At 31.5% G+C, this 12,500-nt stretch overlaps 1 protein-coding gene across 1 annotated transcript in view; it reads right to left on the bottom strand.

Moving 5' to 3' along the window:
• LOC137630163 (uncharacterized) overlaps positions 1-3,612 on the bottom strand; it is a 58,366-nt gene extending 54,754 nt beyond the window's left edge. The window contains exon 1 of the mRNA XM_068361611.1: positions 3,517-3,612. Coding sequence (XP_068217712.1) covers positions 3,517-3,540 — 24 coding nt within the window. The 5' untranslated portion in view covers positions 3,541-3,612. The remainder of the gene's footprint in view (positions 1-3,516) is intronic.
• Between the last annotated feature and the right edge of the window lie 8,888 nt (positions 3,613-12,500).

The following is a 12,500-nucleotide window of genomic DNA, read 5'->3' on the forward strand; positions in this document are numbered from 1 at the left end:
GAGAAAAAGTCATGTATTTCCGTATGATCCAGAGAAAAAGTCATGAATTTCCATAAGATCCAGAGAAAAAGTCATGTATTTCCGTATGATCCAGAGAAAAAGTCATGTATTTCCGTATGATCCAGCGAAAAAGTCATGTATTTCCGTAAGATCCAGAAAAAGGCATGAATTTTCGTAAGATCCAGAGAAAAAGTCATGAATTTCCGTAAAATCCAGAGAAAAAGTCATGAATTTCCGTAAGATCCAGAGAAAAAGTCATGTATTTCCGAAAGATCCAGAGAAAAAGTCATGAATTTCCGTAAGATCCAGAGAAAAAGTCATGAATTTCCGTAAGATCCAGCGGAAAAGTCATGTATTTCCGTAAGATCCGGAGAAAAAGTCATATGTTTCCGTAAGATCCAGTGAAAAAGTCATGAATTTCCGTAAGATCCAGAGAAAAAGTCATGTATTTCCGTAAGATCCAGAAAAAAGGCATGAATTTTCGTAAGATCCAGTGAAAAAGTCATGAATTTCCGTAATATCCAGAGAAAAGATCATGTATTTCCGTAAGATCCAGAGAAAAAGTCATGTATTTCCGTAAGATCCAGAGAAAAAGTCATGAATTTCCATAAGATCCAGAGAAAAAGTCATGAATTTCCGTAATATCCAGAGAAAAAGTCATGAATTTCCGTAAGATCCAGAGAAAAAGTCATGTATTTCCGTTTGATCCAGAGAAAAAGTAATGAATTTCCGTAAGATCCAGAGAAAAAGTCATGAATTTCCGTAATATCCAGAGAAAAAGTCATGAATTTCCGTAAGATCCAGAGAAAAAGTCATGTATTTCCGTTTGATCCAGAGAAAAAGTAATGAATTTCCGTAAGATCCAGAGAAAAAGTCATGAATTTCCGTATGATCCAGAGAAAAAGTCATGAATTTCCGTAAGATCCAGAGAAAAAGTCATGTATTTCCGTATGATCCAGAGAAAAAGTCATGAATTTCCGTAAGATCCAGAGAAAAAGTCATGAATTTCCGTAAGATCCAGAGAAAAAGTCATGTATTTCCGTATGATCCAGCGAAAAAGTCATGTATTTCCGTATGATCCAGCGAAAAAGTCATGTATTTCCATAAGATCCAGAGAAAAAGTCATGTATTTCCATAAGATCCAGAGAAAAAGTCATGTATTTCCGTAAGATCTAGACAAAAGGTCATGTATTTCCGTAAGATATAGCGAAATAATAATGTATTTCCGTAAGATCCAGAGAAAAAGTCATGTATTTCCGTAAGATCTAGACAAAAGGTCATGTATTTCCGTAAGATCCAGCGAAATAATAATGTATTTCCGTAAGATCCAGCGAAATAATAATGTATTTCCGTAAGATCCAGCGAAATAATAATGTATTTCCGTAAGATCCAGAGAAAAAGTCATGTATTTCCGTAAGATCTAGACAAAAGGTCATGTATTTCCGTAAGATATAGCGAAATAATAAAATATTTCCGTAAGATCCAGAGAAAAAGTCATGTATTTCCGTAAGATCTAGACAAAAGGTCATGTATTTACGTAAGATCCAGCGAAATAATAATGTATTTCCGTAAGATCCAGAGAAAACGTCATGTATTTCCGTAAGATCCAGAGAAAAAAACATTGTATTTCCATAAGACTCACGTATGTCCGAATATGATGAGGTGTCTTACCTGAAATCGTTATCATGAAATACGTTTTTTAATGATATTTGTTTTTCTTTTTAATAGCATTATATGCAGCCTTTAGATTTCATAAAATATTGAAAAATGGAGACATTCCTGTATAAAATTATGTATAAGAAGTCTTCGCTCTGTAAGGGAAAAATTTACCCATCTCCTAAAACTCAACAAGCAGTGCTTTTCTAATCCATTTTCATTTAATTCTTTAAATTAACTTAATGTTCTGAGTTATAAACTCTTAACAACATTTAGAAAAGCAAGGTTGATATGTGATATATCTTTAAAGAGAAAAGAAATAGTTGATATATCTTTAAAAAGCAAATTAAATATGATGGATTTTTTAAAACCTAAAAAACTGATCTATCATTTTAAGAAGTTTTGATAAGATTTAAAAAGAATTTTTATATATCTTCAAAAAGCAAAATAAAAGGTTAGTTGATATGTCTTTAAAAAAAATACTTGTTGATATATCTTTAAAATGCAAAAAAAAAGTATATTTCAACCTTTTGAAATAAAAAAAAGTATATTTCAACATTCAAAAATAAAAAATAAATATATTTTAGTATATTGTTAAGAAGCAAAAGCAAAAACTGTTGTTATACGGTATCTTAAAAAGAAGGAAAAAAAAATGCATGAAAGGAAATGGGTCAGATGCACAGGATAACTCAAAAAGCATAATTCAAACGCCTCACCCCCCCCCCAAAAAAAAAAAAAAAAAATTAATCTGAGGTGCATAATATTAAGACTAATATGTATGAAATGTAAAATGTCACCTTAAAAGACGAGAGCGAAAGTAAAAGGATAAGCATGCGATGGAGAGCTATTATTATTATTATTATTATTATTATTATTATTATTATTATTATTATTATTATTATTATTATTATTATTATTATTATTACTTGCTAAGCTACACCCCTAGTTGGAAAAGCAGGATGCTATAAGCCCAAAGGCTCCAACAGGGAAAATAGCCCAGTAAAGGAAGGAAACAAGGGAAAACTACAAAAGAAATTTAAGAACAATAACAATATTAGAATAATTCTTTCATACCTAAACTATAAAACCTTTAAAATAACACAAGGATGAAAAATTCAAAATAACAAGAGGATGAGAAACAAGACTGAATAGTGTGCCCGAGTGTACCTTCAAGCAAGAGGTCTCTAACCCAAGACGGTAGAAGACCATAGTACTGAAGCTATGGCACTACCCAAGACTAGAGAACAATGATTTGATCTTGGAGTGTCCTTCTCCTAGAAGAGCTGCTTACCATACCATGAAAATTAAAATGTCACTTTCTCTATAAAAACGAGACCGAAAGTAAAAGAAAGATAAGCATGGGATGGAGAGCTTTTGATAAACAAAGATCTTAATAAGTAATTCATGCTATTTATTATCGGGGTAATTTGTCAAAGAAACATTTATGTATGTGGAATATCTCTTATAAAGTAAAGTTTTGTAAATTTTAAAGTGTTTTTTTTTTAAGATAAACTAGGAGTTTTTATTAAGATGTAAATTTTTTCTTTATTTCTTATTCGAGAAAAATATAAGACGTTTATTTGGTAAAAACGTAAACAAACGCCCGTATTGCTTTATTTTATGTGTGAGACATCTATTGGAAACGATTCTTAACATAACATTTTAATGTTATTTTGGTTATATTAATTACATAAGTGTACTTGTCAGAATATCTGTTGATTTTAATTCGTATTAACCCTATAAACACTACATTGCATTGCATAAAGTGACTCATCAACAAGTAGGAGAGATGAGTTGAAAATTGCATGAAATGTACTATGAAATATTTCATGTTTCCAATTCTTATAGCCTGGCACTTACCTCATACACTGTAGTATTATTCATAATAATCACAAGGGAATTTGATGTTCTTATGATTTAACTTTTACAGTTTTGAACTTCTTCAGTCTTGTACCTAAAGATAAAGATATAAGCAAAATATCATTATTACAAGGTAATCCTTTTTGTGTACGTAGATTAATACATATATTACCTCTAGATACCATTTGGCATTTCTAATAAGGAAAATGACATTTAAAGATAAAAGATTTTACGTTTGTTAACAAGGTATAACTGAATACCATAGATGCTGACAAGAATCAAGTCTTTTCTTTTAAGATCGTTATTTCTTTCCATAAATTTTGCAACGGAAAAGTCCCAGTATATATATATATATATATATATATATATATATATATATATATATATATATATATATATATATATATATATATATATGTGTGTGTGTGTGTGTGTGTGTGTGTGTGTATATATATATATATATATATATATATATATATATATATATATATATATATATATATATATATATATATATATCTTTTTTTCAAAAGAACTTGGTGACAAAAGTAACAATCGGAAAAGTTTTTATTATCTTTCACCGTAATTATACCGGTAGTTTTATTTTCACAAAAACAAATATAACAAGAAAAGTCTTTTCAGAACACAATTTTCTTAATTTTCTATTCTTCTTTATGGGCGCGGTGTCCTGATGAAGAGAAAATTAACTTTACATTTACATTACTCTCACTAAGACCATGTCTCTTTTTTCAGCTGATAAGAAATATATTTATGATGAAGGAAAACATTTCAAACCATTAGTTTTTGTAGATCATATTAGTTGATTGCACATATTTTAATGACAACACTCTCAGTAAGAAATGTAATTATCTCTTGTTCACCACACTCATTCCACAGTTCTTTTTAATTTCATTTTTCAATTATAGTATTTTTATCGTTTTGCTTTCCAACGTTCACCACTTGGACAGTTTCTATTTTCATAAAATAAGAAAAATCTCCAAACATTTATTTCAATTTCAAATGACTCGTTACAAAAACTCTTTAGAATAACTGTGTATAACATTCTTTGGTAACAAATTAAACCCTAGAAACTAAATTAACCCCAGAACCTAGATTAATCCCCACTGCACTATCCATACCGAGAAGCAACACTCATCTGATAGAACACTCTCTGGCCCTCTCTTAAAATTTGGCCCCCTCCCTAAACACCCCCCCCCCACCCTCCTTTACCTTGACACTTCGTGATCCTAGCATGATTATCCTCTCTCTCTCTCTCTCTCTCTCTCTCTCTCTCTCTCTCTCTCTCTCTCTCTCTCTCTCTCTTTTTTTTTTGTTGCAATTGTAAGTTATAGAGGATAAACAGTACGCAATGGGACGTAATGTAATGATTTTTATACGTATATGGTTTTATTTTGTAATCTTTTTCTTAATTTCCTTATACTTTCTTTCCTTTTTTCGTTCTTTATAGTTATATATATGGATATTTTATAACTTGATTATATTTTCTTTTTAAATAACTATTTATTTGAATGATTTGTTCAGTTTAATTCTCACTGTGACATTTCAAGATTTTTTCTTATTTATTTGCTTACTTTTTTCCAGGATTTACTTTCTACATAAAAATATATCTTTTTCTATATTTCACTTAATCTAAGAGGGAAACTACAAAAAAACAACAATGCTTTAACTTTCAGCAATTTACAAATGAAACATATTCAAGCTTTTCTGGGTCCGAGCGTCTGCTAGAATCAAGAGAGAGAGAGAGAGTGAGAGAGAGAGAGAGAGAGAGGAGAGAGAGAGAGGGAGAGAGAGAGAGAGAGAGAGAGAGAGAGAGAGAGAGAGTACCTGATCTGTCCCACCTTTCTAGGGAAAGGCATTTATGGTGTGTGGACAAGGAGAGACGATCAAAGCCGTTAAATGTCTAACATCCTTTGGAGATGATCTCCTATCCAATATCTAAGAACCGTCGAAAATACTCCTCAATAGGGGTTAACACATCTATGTTTTGGAAACACGAACCCGAATAGCCAAGTATGAACCTGGGTCCCAATATGACCACACCCATGTCACCTAATCCTATTATGTCGAGGCATGCAACAGGTCGAGGGGGAAGAGGAGGTTTGGGGGAGTAGTAGGAGGAGGAGGAGGAGGAGGTTCCTCAGGGGAAATTAGCCGTTATGATCGTTTACGCGAAGGCCGTTTTCCCTCTGCTTGTAATATGGAGTCGGCATCTAGACCAACGACCCTAATATCCTCCATCTTACTCAGCGTTTTATCCTCATAGCTCGACGTTACGATTTCCTCACGTTTGGACTCATGCGCTCAATTTGGTCAATTCAGCACATTTGCGGCCTGTTTGAAGATCTGTGTTTGACATAATATCTTTAATGATCATAATTTCCTCACTCGTTGATAGTGAGAATTTTTTTTATTGTTTATATTGATCAATATCTTTATATTATTCATTACTTTTATTTATTCATTATGTTTCATGTCTTCATTCTGTTAAAATGCGATACGTGAAATCATGAGCTTCAGGCTCATAAAGTGAACATAAATACTTTTGTTTGAAAATATGTTTAAACAAATTACAGTTCCTCTCTAAACAAACCCTCTTAACAAAGGATTATTCCTTATTACTTCAGTCTTTAAGTCTTATTTTACTCCGGTGTTCAATTCTAATTAAGGCTCTTTCTGTCGTGAGCCATCTGTGTGGAATTAGAAACCCAGTTCTTGATATTCGTGAGGAAAAATAAAATACTTTCCAACTCAAAGTCACCTCTCTCTCTCTCTCTCTCTCTCTCTCTCTCTCTCTCTCTCTCTCTCTCTCTCTCTCTCTCTCTCTCTCTCTCTCTCTCTCTCTCTCTCTCTCTCTCTCCCATATATATATACATATATATATATATATATAAATATATATATATGTATATATGTATATAATCATCATCATCATCATCATCTCTTCCTACGCCTATTGATGCAAAGGGCCTCGGTTACATTTCGTCAGTTTTCTCTATCTTGAGCTTTTAATTCAATAATCCTCCATTCATCATCTCCTACTTCACGCTCCATAGTCCTCATCCATTTAAGCCTGGGTCTTCCCACTTTTCTAGTGCCTTGTGGAGCCCAGTTAAAGGTTTGGTGAACTAATCTCTCTTAGGGAGTGCGAAGAGCATGCATAAACCATCTCCATATGTGGATGATCTCATCCACATATGTCACTCGAGTAATCTCTCTTATAGTTTCATTTCTAATCCTGTCCTGCCATTTAACTCCCAATATCCTTCTGATGGCTTTGTTTTCAAATCTACTAAATCTGTTGGAGATTGTTTCATTGTTATACCATAACTCGTGTCCATACAGTAACACCAATCTCACTAAACTAATATATTGTGTGATTTTTGTATGTAATTTCAGGCGATTTGATTTCCAAATTTTACTCAACCTATCCAATGTCTGATTTGTATTGGAGATTATAGTTCCTAAATACTTATCTAATTCTATCTCATTAATCTTTCCTCCTTCCAATGATATTTTGTCTTCCATTGCATACTCCGTTCTCATCATCTCTGTCTTTCTCCTATTTATCTTGACCCCAACCTCATGTGATATTTCATGCATTCTAGTGAGCAAGCAGTACAAATCCTGTGGTGTTCTGCTAACAAGGACAGCATCATCCGCATACTCTAGGTCAGCTAATTTCCTATTACCAATTCAGTCCAATCCTTCTCCACCATCGCCGACTGTTCCACGCATTGCAAAATCCATGAGGAGGATAAACAACATAGGTGACAATACATTCTCTTGGAGTACTCCACTGTTCACTGGAAATTCATTTGATAGGAATCGACTAACATTAACTTTGCACCAGCTATGCTCAGGAACAAGCTTTATCAAATTTACATATTTAAGAGGAATTCCTTAAAAACGTAGGACTCTCCACAATACTGACTGGTGCACATGATCAAAGGCTTTTTCATGGTCCGCAAATGCCAACAAAAGTGGATTTCTATATTCTACACATTGCTGTACAACGTCTCAAAATGAAAATTTGGTCAGTACAACTTCCACCTTTTCTAAGTCCTGCTTGTTTATCTTTCAGCTTTTCATCAATCTTTCTCTCTACTCTCTTTACAACAAGCATACTATATATATTCATAATAACTGACGTAAATGTGATGTATCTGTAACTATTGCAATAAATCAGGTCTCCCTTTTTGCCATTTTCACCAACACTCCTAACTCCCATTCATCAGGTATTGCCTCTTCACGCCAAATTCTACGAAATAATCTAGTAAGTATTCTGGTGGTCACTTCATTTTCAGCCAGTACCATATCAGCAGTTATTCCATCGTAACCATGGCTTTCCATCTCCTGAGTTTTTTAATAACAGCTTCGATTTTAAACACACTGAAATGCATACGCACAAAAAAAAGAAATATATATATATATATATATATATATATATATATATATATATATATATATATATATATATATGTGTGTGTGTGTGTGTGTGTGTGTGTGTGTGTGTACAGTATATATACTGTATATATACGTGCATGTATGTATGTACGTGTGTATGTATGTGTGTATATATATACATATATATATGTGTGTGTTTATATATATATATATATATATATATATATATATATATATATAAATGTATATGTATAAATATGCGCATATATAAATGCACACACACACACACACACACACACATATATATATATATATATATATATATATATATATATATATATATATATATATATATATATATATATATACATACATACATATATATATATATATATATATATATATATATATATATATATATATATATATATATATATAAATGCATTACCTTTCTGTTTTCAAAAGACTTTATGGAATTATGCTTACATTTTTCTATGATCCTAGAGCACAAAATGTCTCGCCGTGATCTTCCTTTATTCCTAAGATATAAGTTGTTATCTAGATATCGTTATCCCACGTGACAAGTAAATTGAAAAAAAAAATTAAATTGTCTCAGGAGAATCCTATCGTAACGAACAACATCTCGGGCGAACGATCACCGCATGGTAATAAGCAGTTAGCGTCAAATTTCATTCCACTACCTGGGTTGATCAACTAACCGTGTTCCGTGGAAATCATATTAATGGTAATTACTCGGTGACGATGTTTGTATTTGTAACGTAACATACGGTATCGTAAACTTGATTTAATGGTTATCATAATAATGACGATGATTAGATCTTTCTTGGGATTTTATTTTTGTTCAGCAATTATTTTCTACCACTTATGGGTCTTGCTATTATATATTTACGGTAACAGACACGCATACACACATGTATGTATATATACATATGCATATATATATATATATATATATATATATATATATATATATATATATATATATATATATATATATATATATATGCATGAGTGATTGTGTATAAGGTTTGGAATACTGAATAGTCCAGAAACTTTTTTTTTTTTTTTTTTCTTTTTTTTTTTTTTTTTTTTTTTTTTTTTTTTAATCCTCGACCAGAGTTTCGGGACACTTATTTTCAAGGCTTAAAATTTACACAGAGATAACTCAGATACCAAATTCTTTTAAACGAAGAATTCTTCAAAATTAAGTTTGAAACATTTCAAAGTCAAAATTACTGGTCGTTGAAATTATGTAGGCTCAAAGGCACCATATAGATTCTTGAAACCAAAATTTAGAAAAAAAAAAATTGAAACATGTATTACTAGAATATGACCCTGTATTGAGACTAGCTAATCAGGGATAGAAACTAGAACTGAGTGTCCAGAAAAATAGAAATAGTTAGAAAAAAAAGAAATTAGAAAAACTATTTGGGTAATATCAAGAGGTGCAGAGAGCAATGGGTTATCAAATTTGGATACACGTTGTTGATAAGAAAAAAAGTTATTTGGTGCCTTTGCAATGATTATAAAACTCTCATATGAAATTGTTTATATATAAATTTCTACATATATATATATATATATATATATATATATATATATATATATATATATATATATATATATATATATATATATATATATATATATATAAATAGGATGGAGAAAAGCCAGCGTAGCATCATATATTTATTTTCCAAATTTTCGAGACTTTGGGTCTCATCATCAGGGCTGTAAAATATACAAAATATACAAATTAAAAAAGACTCAGTATTGATATTAATATAAAAAGAACAACGTAAAAGTTAAATATAATCATTTAAAAAAATGAAAGGAAAAAAAAGGAAAAATTATATACATATATAAAATCAAAAAGTGAAGAATGCTCAAAGTACCTATCATTATGGAGCTAAAAAACTGAGTGACGTTGTCTGGTTTGGGAAGGAGGACGTCAACTATGCTATATATAGAATTGTGGAAGAAGTCTGACCATTTAGTGGGGGCACAAGCTGTTTAATTGCCAACGACTCCAAAACAGAGAGAGAATAGTCATTGGGCGCTTGGGTGACAATACGAAAATCCTTATATCTGTTTTGGAGTCGTTGGCAATTAAACAGCTTGTGCCCCCACTAAATGGTCAGACTTCTTCCACAATTCTATATATAGCATAGTTGACGTCCTCCTTCCCAAACCAGACAACGTCACTCAGTTTTTTAGCTCCATAATGATAGGTACTTTGAGCATTCTTCACTTTTTGATTTTATATATGTATATAATTTTTCCTTTTTTTTCCTTTCATTTTTTTAAATGATTATATTTAACTTTTACGTTGTTCTTTTTATATTAATATCAATACTGAGTCTTTTTTAATTTGTATATTTTGTATATTTTACAGCCCTGATGATGAGACCCAAAGTCTCGAAAATTTGGAAAATAAATATATGATGCTACGCTGGCTTTTCTCCATCCTATTTATACTAAATTTACGGCGTTCCAGATGCCCCAACCTTCCTGCATATATATATATATATATATATATATATATATATATATATATATATATATATATATATATATATATATATATATATATATATGATACTGCTAACAAGAGTTAATGCATACACACACAGACACACACATATACACACACACAAACACACACACACACATATACACACACACACACATACACATACACACAAACACACACACACACATATATATATATATATATATATATATATATATATATATATATATGTGTGTGTGTGTGTGTGTGTGTGTGTGTGTGTGTGTGTGTATGCGTATGTGTCTGTGTATATGCGTTTAATACATGATAATTAAAGGTATGAAATCTTTAATGAACATAATTTTCTAGATTTCTCTTAGATAAAAAGATGTAATTATTTTTATGGGTCAATATCTTTACGTTACATATTACTTTTTTATTTATAATATTTCAAATCTTTATTCTGTTGAAAAGCGTTATATAAAATCATGGGCTTCCAACTCATGTGTCTTCCATTTATACAGGGTTAATCAGTTACTGCTAAGTTAATGAAAAGCAAACAGGATTTCACGTGTCATGAATTGCTCATTGGAAAGATTCCTTTGATCCGGTAAGTCCGAAGAGCTAGTCTTTCCTCTACTTATATTTACAATTGTCCTCGAAAGTTAATACTGGAGATTCCGATAATATCTCTCTCTCTCTCTCTCTCTCTCTCTCTCTCTCTCTCTCTCTCTCTCTCTCTCTCTCTCTCTCTCTCGCTAAAGATATTTTTCAATAGTAAAAATGTCACTGGCAAGTAAGAATAATTATCAAATGTACAATTTTCTTCCAAAGTTAATACTAGAAATTCCGATCTCTCTCTCTCTCTCTCTCTCTCTCTCTCTCTCTCTCTCTCCTCTCTCCTCTCTCTCTCTCTCTCTCTAAAGATTTTTTAATAGTAAAAAAGTCGATGGCAAGTAAGAATAATTATCAAATGTACAATTTTCTTCCAAAGTCAAAACCGGAAATTCTGATAATTCTCTCTCTCTCTCTCTCTCTCTCTCTCTCTCTCTCTCTCTCTCTCTCTCTCTCTCTCTCTCTCTCTCTCTCTCTCTCTCTCTCTCTAAAGATTTTTTTTAATAATAAAGAAGTCGATGGCAAGTAAGAATAATTATCAAATGTACAATTTTCTTCCTGTCAATACTGGAAACTCTCTCTCTCTCTCTCTCTCTCTCTCTCTCTCTCTCTCTCCCTCTCTCTCTCTCTCTCTCTCTCTCTCTCAAGCATTTTTTAATAGTAAAGAATTTGATGACATGTAAGAATGATTATCAAATGTACAATTTTCTTCGAAAGTTAATACTGGAAATTACAATAATCTCTCTCTCTCTCTCCCTCTCTCTCTCTCTCTCTCTCTCTCTCTCCTCTCTCTCTCTCTCTCTCTCTCTCTCTCTCTCGAAGTCGCTGGCAAGTAAGATTAATCATGAAGGCAAACTTGGCGGGTTTTTTAATTCCAGAGAAGCAATAATCTCGCTTTATTGTCTTGGTCGAGAATATTTTGAAATCGATTAAAAAGAGGAAGTGCACACCTTTGCCTTGGGATCACCTTTTCTTGATGAACAATCAGAGAACTAAACGATGCAGGGTACGACATTAACTTTCAACACAGAATTTGAAAAAAATTATCGTAATATACATATTTCCTTTTCATGAAATGTAATGATATTTTTTTTTAATTAAGTGAAAATCGAAAAGTAATTTTGTATTCATTAAGAGTATACTATATCAAAATTAGTGATTCTGTATTTAAATCATCCACGATTATATGTAGTAGGTTTAGGAAAGACTGATAAATTGACTGGAATGTGTTTCTCTTCACGTAAAAAGGAAACTTTATTTTGAATCTATTTATTTGAAAGGCTTTTAATTTGTTCGAGGCCAACATCAACTATATATTTAGCACTCTTGAATTACTTTAATTGGAACCTTAATAATGTATTAACATCTTTACAACGAAGTGATGCAGAAAGTAGACAATTAAGGCTTGGTG

The sequence above is a fragment of the Palaemon carinicauda genome, chromosome 38, assembly GCF_036898095.1.
Source record: "Palaemon carinicauda isolate YSFRI2023 chromosome 38, ASM3689809v2, whole genome shotgun sequence".
Lineage (NCBI taxonomy): Eukaryota > Metazoa > Arthropoda > Malacostraca > Decapoda > Palaemonidae > Palaemon > Palaemon carinicauda.